The 20,210-nt window shown below is 41.3% G+C and overlaps 1 protein-coding gene across 1 annotated transcript in view; it reads right to left on the minus strand.

The window, feature by feature from the left end:
* Nucleotides 1-4,675: 4,675 nt before the first annotated feature.
* Nucleotides 4,676-20,210, minus strand: part of KCNG3 (potassium voltage-gated channel modifier subfamily G member 3) — a 50,576-nt gene continuing 35,041 nt past the window's right edge. The window contains exon 2 of the mRNA XM_052649577.1: nucleotides 4,676-5,321. Coding sequence (XP_052505537.1) covers nucleotides 4,676-5,321 — 646 coding nt within the window. The remainder of the gene's footprint in view (nucleotides 5,322-20,210) is intronic.

Raw genomic sequence — 20,210 nt, forward strand, 5'->3', positions numbered from 1 at the left:
CGTGGGAGACTCAGGTTCAATCCCTGAGCCAGGAAGATCCACTGAAGAAGGATGGCAACCCAGTTGAGTATTTGTGCCTGGAAAATTCCATGGGGTCGCAAGAGTCAGACATGACCTAGTGACTAAACCACCACCACAATACCACTTCAAAATCTCAGTAGCTGAGGAATGTCAGGGAGAACCGCAAAAATCCCAAAGTTTAGGTATAAGTTTGGAGTTGGTAAAGGCAAAATAAATGTTAATGACAGAATGGGACAACGTAGTCATGCTTGTGGGTGACATCTCACAAGTCTATGGCAGGCTCAACTGCATGGGGCAGCAAATTATTAGTTTACTTACAGGGTCAGAACTGACATGCCCAGTCCTCCAAGTACAGATGGGTCTGGAAAAGCAGGAAGCAAAACACCATATGAAAGCATGCTGAACAAACAGAAGTGTATGAAACCTTCCCTGACCAAAGTGGAATTTTTCCCGAACATTCCATTAATGCTTCAACCCATGTTACTTCCTCTTCAGCTCTGACATTTCTCAACCTGGCCCTTCTAAATAATGAAATGATAAACTATGAAATAACTGCACTTATTTACTTACATGTGAGTAAGTGCACAACTGTGAAGTTTTTTCAATTTAAAAACTCTATTGAAAATCTGAGTTCCCTATACACTGGTTCCAAGCCTTCCTTCCTGACACGCAGGGCACCTAAAAGCAACATCTGATTTTTATATGACCTACAAAAAGGACCCCAAAACATTTTTAAGAGAAATCCTTCATGCTTTCTGATGTTACAATAAAAAAAACAAAGTAAGTCCAAAGGGTGCTGAATCAAAAGTCTGAAAATCAGGTTTCTGAGGCCTGATCTGACACTAGAGTGACCAACTGTGCCAGATCACCTGAGACTAAGAGATTTCTCAGGATGGGAGCAGAGTTAGTGCTAAAACCAAGGAAGTGCCAGCCAAACCAGGGCTAGCTGGGCTCACTGTGGGTGATGATGGCTAAATCACAACCCACTGGGAGCAAAGTTGCAAACATTTGGATAGAATGAAGGATGCAGAAAGAGGCAAGGTAAACCAGAAGGCCTCCAGGGCCCTTTAGTTGTCATTTATTACAACCCTATGAAATATTTATACCAGGTTTGATTGGAATGTACATTGCATACCTTAAGTGTACACTTATGTAGGGTCAGAGGTTACTGGGAATATTTTGTGAAGCTATTCATTAAATTTATTAAATTTAGAGCTACATAAGCATTAATAATAAAACAGAGCTAGGAGTTTTTAGTTTTTTTAATTTTCATTTCTATAGCAAAGAGGAAAAATAAGCTGCTTCTAGAAAATACCAAGCCAACAGAGAAAATTCTTCCAATATCCACATCCAGCTTAACCCCATTTCTCCTCTTCCCAAATCACTGGAGACCTAGGACATCTGGACGAAAGTTTAAAAACAGAACATATTATTTTGACTCACTGATAGCCACTCTGAAAGAATACATTTCCACATTTTTAAGAAAGTAAGAACTTAGAAACATGTTTTACAAGTAACTATAAAACCCTACAGAAAAGTAAAGGCAACTATAGCAACCAGCAACAATAGAGTCGTAAAAGAAAAAAGATAAGAAGATCTTGAATTGTTAGAGTATGTTCACTTTCAAATATGTTCCCTAACTTTGGAACTTCAATCCTGAAGAATCCCACTTCAGAGGATAACAAAACAAATTATATGTAAGATCAAGTCACATAAGCTCACGGGTGAGAAAATGAGAACAAACATTTGGACTTCTTCTTTCCTCCTTGGGCATTCTAATTTAAGATAACATCTGACTTACTGGGACTAATACAGGTCCTAACAAAAGCATTTCTGCCATGAAGATTCGGTGATGAGAAATCTCTGAAAGTACAACTATGAAAGAATTGTTACTCAGTTACTATTTTTTAAGGCAATAACACCAGGGAAGCTTATAAGAAAATGCCTTCAATCTGAAAAAGCTACAATATCCATGATATATACTTTTTCCAGTCATGAATGAACTAGTCTACCAGGTCTCATCAGCATCTTAAGTACAGCGGCGGCTGAACCACCACTAACATTTATCTAACATGCTCCTTTATGAGAACTGGTCCTATGAAGTCTGACGTCACCAAGAGATTTCTTACTAGTTACTTCAGGGCAGCCTCAAAGTATGCTTGCGTATTCACCCAGGTGGCTCCGCACACACACAACCAAGCATGTGTTTCCCCTTGCCTCTTCCGAAAGTAGTTTCTCTTCCCAAATCAGTCAACAGTTTGTGCCCAAGTCTATCACAGATGCTGTGGGGACATGAAGGTGTGTGCAAGAGAGGGGATCCAGGCCTTCAGGATAGTTAAACTTGACTTGGGGAGGTAAGACATATTCTCACGAGGAGTTCCCAGTGCCAGCAAAATGGACGGCTGTCTTATTAGGAATATGGGGATGCTATCACTTGCCTATTACTTGCATAAATGACAAAGCTTTCATCAAAATAGGTAAGAAATCCATGCTATCTATTTCAAATATACTGGAGTACACTGAATATTCAAGAAACAAAAGAGTTTGAGTACGTAATGAGTAACATACCAGTGTGCGATAGTAGAAAAGATGGGGCAAGAGCCCTGTTTAGGGGGTTTTGTTTGTTTTTGGTCACACTGTGGGGCACGTGGGATCTGAGTTCCCTGACCAGGGATTGAACCCATGCCCCCTACAGTGGAAGCTCAGAGTCTTAATCACTAGACCACCGGGAAGTCCTGGGATGAGAGTCTTAATGACCAAAGTGAAGTGAAGTCGCTCAGTCGTGTCCAACTCTTTGCGACTCCATGGACGGTAACCTACCAGGCTCAGCGGTCCATGGGATTTTCCAGACAAGAATACTGGAGTGGGCTACTATTTCCTTCTCCAGGGGATCTTCCAAACCCAGGGATCAAAGCCAGGTCTCCCGCATTGCAGACAGACGCTTTACCGTCTGAGCCACTAGGGAATCACCTAAACTCAGGAAAAGAAGTCAGGGAAAAGGAACGGTTTTGCTATTATTACCTCAGCAGTAGCAAGAGCAAAGCAGAGTGGCTTCTCAAGGCTTTTCTTGAAATCCAGGGGTGTGTTAAGAATAAGCTGCTGGACTAGGTTCTCAGAGGTTTTAATCCTAACTCCTTCACAATCACATTCTCTCTTGCCCCAGTTTTTTACCTGTACTACTTAAGGTTTGAACTAGATCATGGCTAATATTCCTTTAATGAACACTTCTGGTAACCCTTTCTTTGATAAATATATCCCCTTTCCATCTCCTCTGCTCTCCCTCCCATCCCCACTAAATTACAATGTATAATATTAAATTATTCATGAATCAGTGACTTTAGTTTTTTGTGTTTATATATTGCTGGCTTTATGGCAACTGGTTAACAAAGCAAAATTCTAATTCAGATTGTTAACATTATCAGTTTATATTATCTAGTCCTAATAACCTAGCCAGATTAGTGTGGCCTATTACTCAATGTTGTTACAAGAAGTTTTGGCATAGCTATAATTGCCAATGGTGAAGACCAACTCAAATACTGATGTATTCATTGCGTTTAGCTGGTTTAAAATTGGCTTAGCTACACAGCAACCAAGAGTAAGAAAATGTTTCATTTCTTTTTTAAGACAATCCAGTGACAACATCTAAGTATGACTTTGGTATAAAATGGTTACATAAATATGCTTTCATCTTAAGTCTTATTAAACACATGGTGTTTAGTTTTAAAAAAAAAAGACATTAAGAGCAGAAGAAGATAAATATGGGTTGCAATATCAAACTATTTCTATTATCATTTTAATGTTGGAAATCTTATTTGGATATCTGAATGTTAGGACAATTAACATCTAGTAACAGCAATGAATTCAAATAAAATGAACTCCAATAAACTGCTAAACAATACAACACTCTTTTAAGTCATTTCAAGACAGAGAAAAAAAGAAATCCAAAATGGAAAAGGAAGAACCTACTCAAGCTTCCATATCATATTATGGTATGATAAGGTATGATATCATACCATATTATATTATGGTATGATAAGGAGAATAAGAACAAAAATAAATCAGATAATTGAGAAATATGCTGGAGAAGTTTTTAAATACTATTCTTGCTTGTATCTACTAGCTCCACTCTACACTTTAAAATTTGGCCAAATTTTCAAAGTATTTGTTAAACAGTTCCTGCATCTGACATATGTTTCCAGGATACTTCTGACATTGATATAAGAGATTACAAAACATTTAGAAATGAAAATGTTACTCTCCAACAAAAAACACTGTAACTTCCAAGCTTCTTCTGTATTCACAAGATGGAAAAACATTTGGAAAATAGTAGCTTTCAGTTTTAAAATGTTCAAATAATATACTTTAAAACAAACACAAAAAGTGTAATTGTTCAAGGCAGGGAAGAGACAAGTCTAAATAAAATAAGATCTTAAAATTTATTCTAGGAGACATTCCCTTTCCTTTGCAATCTCAATCTTCTTTACTCCATAATAAGTAAATTCTTTTATCCCTTCAGCTGGGAAGGACAATTTTTACTCCACCAAGGTGAGGACAGGACCACTGCAGCGCTCACCCAGCAAGAAACGCATAAACATGAAGTAGCGTCAACTAGATCAAATGAATGAAGTGTGTGCAAGAATTGCTCTGCAATGCATTAATTTAGGAACTCAGCAGAGAGGCTCCTACTATATCTAGCTGATCTAAACTTGAGCTCATGATAACACTGCACGAAGCTATGGTAGATAAAAGTGATAGGTAGCGCCAATAGAACAATTCCACTGACAACACAAACTCCTCCAAGAATTCTTCCAGGCACTGTGATAGGATACATATCTCCATAGCCAACTGTAGTCATAGAGATAATCACCCACCAGCAAGCAGCGGGGATGCTGGCGAAGTCCTTGTTGGATGTTTCCAGGTCCAACCCATGTTCAAGAAGCTGAGAAAGTGCACTAAAGATTGCCATGGCAACACAAATGAAGACAAGTAACATAACCATCTCTCGGTAGCATCGTTTGAGAGTCAAACCAAGTGTCTGAAGACCAATGAAGTGACGGGCCAGCTTAATCACCCAAAAAATCCTCATCATTCTAAGCACCCGCAAGGTGACTCCAGCCCTCTGGAGTTGAGAGTTCTCGCCTGTAAATACGGTCATTAACACGGAGATGTAATACGGTGTGATTGCCAGTAAATCAATGATGTTCAGAGGTCTCTTGACAAACTCACACTTGTTTTTGGAGACGATGAACCTCACGATGCACTCCGCAGTGAACCAGCCTATGCAGATAGCTTCAATTATCCTGTCAAGAGAACAAAAGAAGAATTGATCATTTTATTTTTAAGCATTTTAATAGCACTTAGATTTCTTCAGATAGTACTACACTAACATACTAATTTAGTTACTTTTCCAGAAAACATAAAAGAACAGACAGCATCACCAACATCACCAGACCCACCAGGATGCAACAGAACAACAAATACTTCAACAAATGAAAATTGAACTTGATGAAGCTCTTATTAATATACAGCATGTAATACCATTAAAAAATTTGTTTGCTTATCACTAGTACTGTAGAAAAATCTCTCTCTTACATGGTGGCCTGAAATTAACTTATACTCAGCTTGCCACAATACGAAATGTTATTCCATGAGGATAGTGGTTCTCTAGTGTGATGTAAGTTATTAGGTGAATCAGAAAGACATGGTTCCTACAGAGAGTTTTTGATGATTTATTTCTTGGTAAATAAGAGTGAAAGGGCCTTGTCCAGTGCGTCTCAAGCCAGGAGGACTCCATCGCTTTGCGCTGCGAGGATTGCCTTGCCGGCTGCTGCAGGCCATCAAGCTCTACCTGCAGAGGCAGAGGCTGCTTCGAGACCTGTGCCCCTTCCCCTCGCCCCCCATTCACTCGCTCTACGGGCATCAAAAGGTAGACACATCGGAGGCAGGGGTGAAGGAGGATGCTGGAAACCCGATCGCGCAGAGAAGCAGCTGCTTCCTTCTTTTCCTCCCATCCCTAGCCTGTGGCTCGCAGCACTTACATTACTCCATCAAACACCCTAGAGCCACTGCTACTGCTGCTGCTGCTAAGTCGCTTCAGTCGTGTCCAACTCTGTGCGACCCCACAGATGGTAGCTCATCAGGCTCCACCTTCCCTGGGATTCTCCAGGCAAGAACACTGGCGCGAGTTGGCATTTCCTTCTCCAATGCATGCCACTAGAAGGGATATTTAGGGGGTGGGAGTGGACTTCCCTCACAGCTTAGTCGGTAAAGAATCTGCCTGCAATGCAGGAGACCTGGGTTCGATTCCTGGGTTGGGAAGATCCCTTGGAGAAGGAAATGGCAATCCACTCCAGTACTCTTGCCTGGAAAATCCCATGGACAGAGGAGCCTGGTGGGCTACAGTCCATGGGGTCGCAAGAGTTGGACACGACTTAGCGACTAAACCACCACCACCACCAAATAAGAGTGAACTCAAGACCATTTCCTAAAATGTTACTGTTATTTCTTTTTCTCTACAGGCTTGTGTGGGAGACACGGAATCTGAGCCTGCTTTTAGGTTTTGCAGGAATGCCAGTGCCTCCACCAGGAGAGCACCAGATTATGACCATCTTATCACGAGCGTCAGAGAGGAAAAAAGGCTGAAGATTCCTACACTGGAGCAAAATAATCACTAGAATTTTCCCAAAGACCCAACAAGTTTGCTTATTCATTTTCCATAGCTGTTTTCATGCATCATGTATTTTTTTAAATATAAGGTCACATTTTACCTAGATCAGTATTTACCAACCTTTTCACATTACTGCACACACAGAAAAGCATGTAATTAATAGAGCATACTGGCATCAGGGGTAGCATTTCTGAAGTGGAAGCCACCAGCCTTGCCTCACACTCCCCAAGGCTGAGGAATTAAGTCTCAGCCTACTGGTTAGGAAGCCCTGATAAAGAGTGAGAGGTAAGGCTAAAGTGATTTTTAATTAAATTACATTTTAAAATTCAAATTAAAAGTTATAATTGAGACTTCCCTGGTGGTCCAGTTGGTTAAGAATCTGTCTTCCAACGCAGTAGACGCAGGTTTGATTCCTGCTTGGGGAACTAAGATCTTCACATGCCTCGGAGCAACTGAGCCCGCATCACAGCTAGACAGTTCGCAGGTCGTGACGAAAGATCCTGTGTGGTGTAACTTAAGACTCAACACAGCCCAAAAAGTAAATAAATACGTATTTTTTAAAGACATAATAATCATTATACCCTCATTCATTTTTTCCCACTTAATTCAGTCTTGCTACTGACCTAGACCCAAACCTGAGAAGTATGATGGACAGAGAAGAAAATAAAGCAGGTGGGATGGTAAGGTTTGTGGAGTGACAATTTGAAAAGAATTACCCACGGTGCATTGCACAGGACACAAACTGCACTGGATGTGACTCATGGAAATGAATAAATAAAATGAACCATGTTCCCCTACTACAGATGCTGGGAAAGACTGAGGGCAGGAGGAGAAGGGGGCGACAGAGGATGAGATGGTTGGATGGCATCACTGACTCAATGGATGTGAGTTTGAGCAAACTCCGGGAGATGGTGAAGGACAAGGAAGCCTGGCATGCTGTAATCCATGGGGTCACAAACCGTCAGACACAACTTAGCCACTGAACAACAACAAACTACTTACAGTGGTTCCCAGAGCCACAGGGATTAATTTTATTTATTTCTTGAATAGGTGATAAATTCACAGGGTTTAAATTACAAAGGTTAAAAAAAAGTACAGAGTGCCCTATATTCCCCCAGCACTCAGTTCCCTAGTGTCCATCTCAGTCCTGATTCCTCAGAGCCCTGGTTAGAAGGGCAAGAGCCACTGACCACCAAGAAAGCGGAAACCTAAGTGTATTAATTTCTTGAGGCTACTGTAAAAACTCGGTGGCTTCAGTTCAGTTCAGTCGCTCAGTCATGTCCGACTCTTTGTGACCCCATGAATCACAGCTTGCCAGGCCTCCCTGTCCATCACCAACTCCTGGAGTTCACTCAAACTCACGTCCATCGAGTCAGTGATGCCACCCAGCCATCTCATCCTCTGTCATCCCCTTCTCCTCCTGCCCCCAATCCCTCCCAGCATCAGAGTCTTTTCCAATGAGTCAACTCTTCGCATGAGATGGCCAAAGTATTGGAGTTTCAGCTTTAGCATCAGTCCTTCCAATGAATATTCAGGACTGATCTCCTTTAGAATGGACTAGTTGGATTTCCCTGCAGTCCAGGGGACTCTCAAGAGTCTTCTCCAACACCACAGCTCAAGAGCATCAATTCTTCGACGCTCAGCTTTCTTCACAGTCCAACTCTCACGTCCATACACGACCACCGGAAAATCCATAGCCTTGACTAGACAGACCTTTGTTGGCAAAGTAATGTCTCTGCTTTTGAATACGCTATCTAGGTTGGTCATAACTTTCCTTCCAAGGAGTGAGCATCTTTTAATTTCATGGCTGCAATCACCATCTGCAGTGATTTTGGAGCCCAAAAAAATAAAGTCTGACACTGTTTCCCCATCTATTTCCCATGAAGTGATGGGACCAGATGCCATGATCTTCGTTATCTGGACGTTGAGCTTTAAGCCAACTTTTTCGCGCTCCTCTTTCACTTTCATCAAGAGGCTTTTTAGTTCCTCTTCACTTTCTGCCATAAGGGTGGTGTCATCTGCATATCTGAGGTTATTGATATTTCTCCTGGCAATCTTGATTCCAGCTTGTGTTTCTTCCAGCCCAGTGTTTCTCATGATGTACTCTGCATAGAAGTTAAATAAGCAGCGTGACAATATACAGCCTTGACATACTCCTTTTCCTATTTGGAACCAGTCTGTTGTTCCATGTCCAGTTCTAACTGTTGCTTCCTGACCTGCATACAGATTTCTCAAGAGGCAGGTCAGGTGGTCTGGTATTCCCATCTCTTTCAGAATTTTCCACAGTTTATTGTGATCCACACAGTCAAAGGCTTTGGCATAGTCAATAAAGCAGAAATAGATGTTTTTCTGGAACTCTCTTGCTTTTTCCTAGAGAAATCTACTTTTTCACAAATCCAGAGGTCAGAAGTGCCAAATCATTATCATCAAGCCAAAATCAAGGGTGAGGAGGACCCACTCCCTCTGGAGGCTCCAGGGTAGAACCCATTCCTCACCTCCACCAGCTCCTGGTTGGCATCCCTTGGTTGGAGCCACATCACTCCTATCTCTGCCTCCGCGGCCACTGTGTTAAATCTCCCTCTGCTTCCACCGTGTAAGGACACACCATGTAAAGATACATTTGATAGCATTTAGAGCCTCTGGGACAACCCAAGACACATTCCCATCTCAAGGTTCTTAACGTAATCATATCTGCACAATTCCTTTTGATATATAAGGCAATATCCACCAGGGGCTACCCAGGTGGCGCTAGTGGTAAAGAACCTGCCTGCCAATGCAGGTAGACATAACAGACACAGGTTCGATCCCTGGGTTGGGAAGATCCCCTGGAGGAGGGCACGGCAACCCACTCCACTATTCTTGCCCAGAGAATCACATGGACAGAGGAGCCTCGCGGGCTATAGTCCATAGGGTCGCAAAGAGTCAGACACGACTGAAGTGACTTAGCATGCACAGTGTAAACTGGTTACCAGCAATTAGGACCTGCCTTTTTTTGTGGAGAGGAAGGGATTATTTTTCAGCCTACACACAAACCAACCAGGAAGATGAAGTCCACAGTGAAAGTAATCCAACCTACTGCCTGGTGAGGGAGGTCATCCGATGAAAGCACAGCTGTCCCGGTTTCTCTGTTACCTGCGGCTCAGCACACAGACCCCCATTAATCGGTGGCTGGCAGCAGCTTCTCTGTCCGCATTAGACTATCAATAAAAGCTACTGCCATAATGGCTTCTATGAGCCCCGAGGCTTAGAAAACTGGGATGGTAATGAAACTTGGTAGATCTAGAAAACAAGAGGCGGAGTTTTTTCAATATGCAGTTTTTATAAATGTAATACCATGCATCCCTTCTCCCCGACAATGCTCATAAAATACTCCGTGTGTTCCCCCATATCTCTAGCCCTTTGCAGTTAGGCAGGGTCATGTGACCAGTTCTGATCAATAAGCTGTGAGCAAAATGACTACAGTTCAGGGCAGAGGCAATGAAGAGTAGGTGGGAATTCTCTTCCCTGCCATGGCAACCTGAAAAGCATGTGTCCTAAGAGGCTCCAAGATGGTATGGTCTCCATCAGCCCAAGTCCCTGAGTATATGTGCAGAGAAAGACAGAGATTCCCCATCCTGACTCTGATTGGATATGGTAATGTGAGCAACCATAAATCTTTGCTGTGTTAAGCCACCAAGATTTCTAAGTTGGCTGTTTGTTGTTGATGTTGTTTAGTTGCTAAGTCATGTTTGACTCTTCTGCAACTCCAAGGACTGTAGCCCACCAGGATTCTCTCTGTCCATGGGATTTCCCAGGCAAGAATACTGGAGTGGGTTGCATTTCTTCCTCCAGGGGATCTTCCTGACCCAGGGTTTGAACTCGCGTCTCCTGCATTAGCAGATGGATTCTTTCCCACTGAGGCACCACGGAAGCCTATCCAAGGTAATAAACTGGTAAATTCAGTAAGTAGTAACACATGCACTCAAAAGGGGTTGCAAAAGCACAAAGCAATCACAACAATAGTTTTCTTCGATCAGCTGCGGATCTTTTCCGTTCCCCAGCTAAAGTACTGTGTCTCCTCTCCAGCCAGACATGAGCAAGAGCTCTGGACCTGATGCAGAGAGCCCTGCTGCTGTTCTTGCTCTGATCTTCTAAGGGCTCTCCCAGCAATAAAATCCTAAGATTCGATTAAATTAAGAAGAGTAAAAATGCTAATTGTGCCAAAAACACCAGAACATTTTCAGCTAATTACTTCCACTAGCAGCCAAATTGTTCAGATTTAAAAGGAGGAAATCCAAATGATGCAAAATAATCTTTCAGTCAGGAAATTTCAAAGAGACAAAGTCATCTGTAATGAGGCCCACCGGGCTTCTCCTGCCCCACCTCCCAAGTCAGACACAGTTTATACAGAACTCCATGCAAAAGGGATGAATCAGTGAGAAACCCCAGGCATCCCTCTTCCACCAAGGACTATGCCAAAGCATTCTCCAACAACAAACACCACTAAGCCTGCCAAACCTCCCCATGTTTCCAAATGGCACTGTCACCAAAGCCACCTCCAGCAACTGATGGAAAACTTGAGTGCTGTGTTACTGAGTATTGCAGCCAACGACCGGGTACTCCGTGGGCTACTTGTACAAAAAACAAGTTGGAAAAAAAGAACAGAAGATACTGAAGGATACCAGAAGCCTCAAAGCCCATTCTGATTTCTTTTGTGGTGCAAAGATAAAGAAGCTAATGAATTTACAGCCTAAAATACAGTTCCCACTTATTCAGGCTTTTCCACTGGGCAGACATCACCTAATTTAACCTTTTTCAAAAACTCTAGAGCGTGTGTATTTCCCCGAATACCTCCATTTTACAGATGACAAAACAGGCTGAAAGTTAACCATCTCTTCAAGATCTCATAATGAAGAAATTGCTGTGGCACAGGTAATGAAACCCAGATCTACTGGGCTTTGAAGCACTAAGGAACATCTGAACATGCTTATAACTGTATGGCAATGTTCACCGTTAATATTAAATGATATATGTCAATCTCTTCATCTCCATGGTTGATGTATTAAAGCAGATTTTTCACACTGCTGGTTCTTAACCCATTAATGGATCAAAATTGACAGAGGTCATTTTTTTTGGAAGTTAAATAACAATATTACAGTGCATCAAAGTATAAAATTTTTTCTTCAGTTATATATAATTGTATACTAAATTACGATGAAAAATGTATTCCTTTCTGTAGGCTCCGGACGACCTCAAAACTTGCTGGCAATCACCAGTCATTCTAATTCCCCTAACTGATCCCTCATAATAGAAGGCGCTTATGGCAATGACTCAGAGGTTTACAAACAGGCTCCACAGGAGAACAAATGCTTTTAGTGCTAACGAGTTCTACCACGGCGCCCTCTTGCCTGCAAAAGAGACCAGGACAGGACACAAGAGACCATTAACTATGTCATGTGAGGTGAACCTCCGCCTCTCTCTGGGTACTATCTTCTCATCTTTTTCCCCTCATTATTCTATTTTGAAAAAGTTCAAACATGGAACAAATTCATTAATATTTTAAATATACTTGCTTATCACCTATTCACCCCTTTATCCAGGTATTAATCTATCTTTCAGGAGGGATGCATTTTATAGAAAATCCAGGACTTCTTTGCTGGCACAGTGGATAAGAATCTGGCTGGCATTGCGGGAGGCATGGGCTCAATCCCTGGTCCAGGAAGATCCCACATGCTGAGGGGCAGCTAAGCCCCTGCACCACAACTATTGAGCCTGTGTCCTGGAGGCCAGGAGCCGCAACTACTGACGCCTGCGTGCCCTAAAGTCTAGGCTCTGCAACAAGAGAAGCCACCACGATTAGAGGCACCGCAACCAGAGAAAAGCCGCATAGCAAGGAAGACCCAGAATGGACAAAAATAACAAATAAATAAAATTATTTTAAAAAAGCAATGAAGATCCAGACGAGCCAAAAATAATTAATTTAAAAATAAAGTAAATCCAGACATCAATGCATTTCCATCTAAAAACTTCAGAATGCATATTATTAGCCAGAGTTCAATAACTGTTTCATTTTTTTCTTTTGATTTAAACTTCACATGCAATGGAGCACACAAACCTTGAGTGCACATTACTGAGGTCTGACAACTGCATGACTCCTATAACCAAAACTCCTATTAAGATGTAGCTCATTCACATCTCCCGAGAGCTCCCTGCCTTATTCATCGTTGTATCTCCTGCCCTTCCTTCCCAAGTTCATCAGACACATAATAAGTGTCCAACAGCTTTTTGCCCAGTACAATATAAGTGACCTTGACAGAACTTGAAGGACAAGAATGGCTTCTTCTGGAAGCTTTATAAGATAACTGAAGTCTGCCATCAAAAATGGTGCTGAATTCAGTTGGACCCTTGTCTTACACCAAGTACAAAAGTGAACTCAACATGAATTAAAGCTAAATGTAAGACCTAAGATAATTTATTTTTAATTCCTAGAAGAAAATATGGAAGGAATGCTTCATGACATTGAACTTGGCCATGATTTCTTGGATATGACACAGAAAGAACAAACAACAAAAATAAAAAGAGACAAATGAGACATCTCAAACTTAGAAGCTTTTGTGCATCAACAAACACAACTGAGTGAAAAGGCAAGCTACAAAAGAGAAAATATTTGCAAACCATATATCTGATGAGAGATTAACATCCAGAATACATATCAAACCCCTACAACTCAACAACAACAAAAAATCAAATAAATCCGACTTAAAAATGAGCAAAGGATCTGCATAGACATTTCTCAAAGATGATACACAAATGACCAACAAGCATTTGAAAAGATGCTCTATGTCACTAATCATCTGAGAAATGAAATCATCAGAATCATCAAGTCATCAAGATCATCAGAAGATACTACCTCACATCCATTAGGATGCCTACTATTAAAACAGAAAACAAGTGTTGCTGAGAACGTGGTGAAATTGAAACCTCCATGTACTATTGTTAGGACTGCGAAAGAGTGCAGCAGCTATGGAAAACAGCACCAAAGTTCCTCAAAAAATTAGAAATAGAACTTCCATCTGCTCCAGCAATCCCACTTCTGGGTATATACCCAAAAGAACTGAAAGCAGGATGTGGAAGACCTGTGTTCACAGCAGCACTATTCACAACAGTCAACAGGCGGAAGCAACCCAAACGCCCACTGACAAAGGAATCAATAAACAGAATGTGTCATAGTCTTACAATGGAATATTATTCAGCTTTACAAAGGAAGAAAATGCTGTCACATGCTAAAAAATGGATGAACCTGCAGGATATTACACTAAGTGAAAGAAAGGCATCACACACACACAAAGACAAACTCTGTATGATTCTACCTATATGGGCTTCCCTGATAGCTCAGTTGGTAAAGAATCCGCCTGCAATGCAGGAGACCCCGGTTCAATTCCTGGGTTGGGAAGATCTGCTGGAGAAGGGATAGGCTACCCACTCCAGAATTCTTGGGCTTCACTGTGGCTCAGCTCGTAAAGGATCCACCTGCAATGAGGGAGACCTGGGTTTAAGTCCTTGGGTTGGGAAGATCCCCTGGAGAAGGGAAAGGCTACCCACTCCAGTATTCTGGCCTTGAGAATTTAAGGACTGTATAGTTCACGGGGTTGCAAAGGGTCGGATGTGACTGAGCGACTTTCACTTTCATCTGTATGAGGTATATAAAGCAGTCAAATTTAAAAGTAGAGGGTGGTTACCAGGGGCTGAGGGAAAAGGAAAAAGAGAAATTGTTGTTTAATGGGTATTCCTCCTAACACCTCCATATTACCGATGACAAAACTGAGGCTGAAAAGTTAAACATCTTTTCCAAGATCACACAATTAAGAAATGGCAGTGGCACAGGAAATAAAATGAGGATCTACTGGGCTTTGAAGCGCTAAGAAACATCTGAAGGTGCTAACGACTTTTATAACAATGTTCACTAACATTAAATGATATATGTCAATCTCTTAGTCTCTATGGTATATGTATTAGAGCAGCAGTTTTCACTCTTCTGGTTCTTAACACAGTTTCACATATGCAAGATGGTAAATTTTATATTATGTATTTTTTACCATGATAAAGAAAAAGGAGAGAAGGCAGTGGGATTTAAATCCATGCTCCCAAAGAAACTGGAGCCTTAATTCAGACTCTTAGACCATGTGCCCATGCTACCCACTGGGTCAAACTAAAACAATGGTGCTGACGCTGCCATCAAAGTAGTGACTTACATTCTGCCTTACTGCAGAAGGATTTAAGATGATTGTTCCTGTCATTCGCTCCAGCCAGAACCTGATTAAAATTCAATATTACAGAGACAATTAAGAAAGCTAAAATATAAAGGGGCTTCCCTTGCAGCTCAGCTGGTAAAAAATCCACCTGCAATACGGGAGACCTGGGTTCGATCCTTAGGTTGGGAAGATCCCCCTGGAAAAGGGAAAGGCTACCCACTCCAGTATTCTGGCCTGGAGAAATTCTATGGACTGTAAAGACCATGGGGTCACCAAGAGTTGGACACGACTAAACAACTTTCACTTCACTTCACAATATAAAAAAGTCGAAGACTGAATATTTTTACTGAATAGGTGACTTGAAAAAGTTCAATGAATGACACAAATATATGAAAGAACAGAAAACATCTGCAATATTTACTGTATATGTACATTATATAAATACTATATACATAAGCATACATATGTAATTATAATAAAATTATATTTAAAAGCAAGTACAATGTCACAGTGATTAAGAATATAGCATAAAAAATGCTTTATTATTTCAAACCTCAATAACTGTTTCTTTTCAATTGAAATAGAATTTTAGGATTCAAGTTTATAGTTTTGGTGGGGAAAAATGAAATGTAAGTCCCTTAAAGGCATATACATGTTGACAAACAAATATAAGATAAATGATAATAGACTGAGATCATTTTTTACACAAAATAAAAATATGAACATGAAACTGTCCAACAAAGGAGGATTTTTAAAAATATTTATTTATTTGGTTGTACCAGGTCTTTGTTGCAGCATAAGAGATCTTTAGTTGCAGCATGTGGGATCTAGTTCCCTGACCAGAGATAGAACCTGGGCCTCCTGCACTAGAAGCATGGAGTCTTAGCTGCTAGACCACCAAGGATGTCCAAAGGCAATGATGTTGATGTTCAGTGGCTCAGTCGTGTCTCATTCTCTGCGACCCCATGGACTGCAGCACTCCAGATTTCCCTGTCCTTCACTAACTTCCGGAGTTTGTCCAAAGGTAGGGGAATCTTGAAGCAAGTAACCCTTCTCCGTTAATAACATGCTGTGAAACCATGGATACACTATTCAATCTCTCTTCCTAAATCTTGCTCAATGGTTAAATGATGAGAATGCCAGGAGGACCTATCTCTCAGGTTGTCTTAAGGATTAAAGGAATTAGGGATTTCCCTTGTCCAGTGGTCCAGTGGTTAAGAATCTGCCTTGCAATGCAGGGGACGTGGGTTTCATCCCTGGTCCAGGAATGAAAATCCCACATGTCATGGAGCAACTAAGCCCATGCGTCACAACCAGAGAGTCCTTGCACCACAACAAAAGATCCCGGTGTGCCACAACTAAGACACAGCCAAATAAATAAACAGATAAATTTTAAAAATATATATTAAAAAAGAATTAAATGAATTAATATGAAATAATAGTAAAAAGCTTAATATATTGTGTCTATAATTGTCACTATTACAAACCATCTCTGGACTCATAGTCTTCTCTTCATACTCAAAAGGAGATCACTTCGGTATTTTCCTGAGCACAAAGAGAAGGCAAGGATGAATGCTTCATCTTTTCATTTTCTCTTTTCCCAAGAATTCTGCTTATATTTTTATACACTGCTGGCTGTAGCATAAAGTGGTAAAAACCACTTAAAAGAGCAATTGCCAGGATTTGTCAAGCTTTATACTGCACATGAGACCCAGCCACCCACTCAAGGAATTTATCTTACAAACACTCTCTCATATTTACACAAGAATAAGTACAATGAGAGCCACTGTTTGTAATACCCAAGCATAAAAAAAAATACAAACATCTAGCCATTGGAGATTCATTATATAAATGTATTTCCCGAAGTCATCAGGTTGAATCATAGGAAATTGACATTTGGAATTTAACAACTCCACCTTATGCCACGTAGCCACAAAAAGGAATGTGGTGAGGTGCATTACTGTGATTATGTGAAGCAGGCTTCATGACATACAGGTGCAGAACAGTGCATATATTATGCTCTAATTGTGTGTATGTGTGCATACATGTACTAGAAGGATACTTAAGAAACTGTTAGCTGCTGCCTCCAGAGAGGGAGCCTTGCTCAGGATGCAAACTCATTTTTTATTTTATTACCTGTGGTAACGTTAAATGATTTACCATGTGCCCATATTATTTTTCCAATTAAGAAAAAATTTTAAAGAAAAATGAAAAAGCATGCCCAACTAGAAGAGCAAGCACTGTGATGGAGTTACCAGTGACTTGAATCAACCAGCACACTCCCAAGAGTGGCACAGAAAGAAAAGTTGCACTCTTCCTACCCCAAGCTTTCAGACCGAAACATATGAGGCATTTCCAATCATATTTCCAAAAGGTCTGTACTGTCTGATGATACCTGGTGTAATAAAAATTTCCAACAAATTGCACATCACCATCCACTACACTCTCTACAGTCTCTTTCATGTCCTTATAAGAGTTTTCGCCACAAGTTCAATGGGTGAAAAAGCTCAATTAAAAAAAAAAAACCTGAATTTTTTCTTATGTACTTTAATTATCTTACCAAAAAAAAAACCACTCATACATGTTTATCCTTCTACTCTAGAATAATAATGAGAATACATTAAATAAAGTACTAAGCATTTTTCAGTAAATTTACACATAGTAATTCACTTAATTCTCACAACTGAATGCAATAGGTTTTATTTTTTCCCACCTATAAATGAGGAAACTGAAGCGAAGATAAGTTACTTGCTCATGCCACACAGCTAATAAATGGCAGATTAATAATATATACTCATTGGTTATGTAATACATTGAATCCTGGCTGGGATTTATGCATTTCCTTATAGCCGTAATTAATGTACGCTTGTTATTTTATGTTCCTCATTTTGTATCACTTTGCTTACTCATGCCTGTGTTTGGATAGCATCTTTAGGACACGTGGTAGGATAAAAACAAGGATGAACAGAAAGGTCAGTCTTCTACCACTAGGGATTGGCTACAGAGGACTGGACTCCCCTTTGGAGTTTTTAAGGGGTCGCTACTATTCTACTGGGCTTCCCTGATGGCTCAGATGGTAAGGAATCTGCCTGCAATGCAGGAGATGCGGGTTCAATCCCTGGGCTGGGAAGATCCCCTGGAGGAGGGCATGGCAACCCACTCCAGTATCTTGCCTGGAGAATGCCATGGACAGAGGAGCTTGGCAGAATCAGTCCATAGGGTCACAAAGAGTCGGACACAACTGAAGTGACTTAGCAAACACACACACATGAGCATACAACCCAGAACCCTTTATTGTCCTCCCTGTCTGATGGGTCAGCAAGCATTCACAAAGGGAGGCAAGAAATGTCCAAGGCTTCATCTGAATCTCCTATGATGGGGGATGCAATGTCCTGGGGTAAGGATGGAGTGACAATCTGTTACTTGGATGTGGTTCTAAGCTGGTGGAGCACGTTAATTCATTCATCACACAGTGAAGTTTGTGAATTCCTAATGTATGCCAGGAGCCAAAGAGCCACCAAGAGGTCTAGAAAGGTGACTTATACATAGAACTTAATTATAGTTATTCAAGGTGTCATCATTGGAGGAAGCTGGGTGAAGGGTACACTGGAACTCTCAGTATTACTTTTGCAACTTCTTGTGAGTATAAAAGGATTTCAAAATAAAAAGTTTCTTTAAAAACAACAAAACAGGGACTTCCCTACAGTGGCTAAGACTCTAAGCTCCCAATTCAGGGGGCCCAAGTTCAATCCCTGGTCATGGAACTAGATCCCACATGCTGCAACTAAGAGTTTGTATGCCAAAACTAAAATATCCCACACGCTACAGTGAAGATCAAACATCTTGCGTGCCTCAACTAAGACCCAGCACAGCCAAATAAATAATTTTAAACAACAACAAAAAGAAGACTGAATTTAACCTAAAAAACATCTTAGTGAAAGGTAAGATATACCCTCCCCAACAACAACCTTGCCTGTAGAAACTCAAACGTAAAATGTAGAGAGTGATAAATGCTGTAATCAACATGCATTAAGTTCAGCAGTTAAGTTTTCCTTCATCTGGGGGATTATGGAAAACTTCTTCAAGAAAGTGGAGATCTAATCTGTCATGGAAAGACCAGTACAAGCAAAGGCAGGAAGGTGCTGATAAACTCAGAACAATGAAAGCAATTACATTAAAAAAAAAAAAAAGTCCAAGGCAGGTAATAAAGATGGAAAGGTAAATTAAACCCTGAAGTTTATTTGATGGCAATAATCATGGGTACCATTTACTGAAATGACTCCTATGAGGCTGGTAATTTCAATATGACCATGTCATAAGCATAAATGGAAAGGAGCCAGGTTATCAAATTGCTAACAGTGGTTAGTCCAAGAGAAACAGGAAGACTGGCAGGTAAATTACTATAAAGTAGGAATCCATTTTTTTGCCATAAACATCTATGAATGGCTGAATTTTTCACAATTAGAATGTATTCAAGTATTAATTATGTGATTCTTTAAATAACTTTTCTTAAACTTTTATTCTTTAATTAATTTATTTTTATTTTTGACTGTGCTGGGTCTTCCTTGCTGCATGGGCTCTTTCTCTAGTTGCGGCAATGGAGGGAGGGCCCTGCTCTCTAGTTGCAGCAATCTGGGGGGCTGTTTCTCTACTTGTGGCAACCGGGGGGCTGCTCTCTACTTGCGGCAATGGGGGGGGGCTGCTCTCTAGTTGCAGCAATGGGGGGGGGCTGCTCTCTAGTTGCAGCAATGGGGGGCTGCTCTCTAGTTGCGGCAATGGGGGGCTGCTCTCTAGTTGAGGCAATGGGGGGGGCTGCTCTCTAGTTGCGGCAATGGGGGGGCTGCTGTCTAGCTGCGGCAGTCGGGGGCCTGCTCTCTAGCTCCGGCAGTCGGGGGGCTGCTCTCTAGCTGCGGCAGTCGGGGGGCTGCTCTCTAGCTGCGGCAGTCGGGGGGCTGCTCTCTAGCTGCGGCAGTCGGGGGGCTGCTCTCTAGCTGCGGCGATCGGGGGGCTGCTCTCTAGCTACGGTGCAGAGCCTTTTCCCGGCAGTGGCTCCTCCTGTTGTAGAGCATGGGCTCTAGGCACATGGGCTTCAGTAGCTGTGGCACGTGGGCTTCGTTGCTGCACAGCATGTGGGATCTTCCCGGACCAGGGATCAAAACTGTGTCTCCTGCATTGGCAGGTAGATTCTTTACCAGTGAGCCACCAGGAAAGCCTTTCAAATAACTTCTAAGGATACATTATTACCGTCAGGGCCCACAAGTTGGTCATCACTATTGCATTATTTCTATTGT

This window comes from Budorcas taxicolor, chromosome 11 (assembly GCF_023091745.1).
Source record: "Budorcas taxicolor isolate Tak-1 chromosome 11, Takin1.1, whole genome shotgun sequence".
In the NCBI taxonomy this organism is placed as follows: Eukaryota; Metazoa; Chordata; class Mammalia; order Artiodactyla; family Bovidae; genus Budorcas; species Budorcas taxicolor.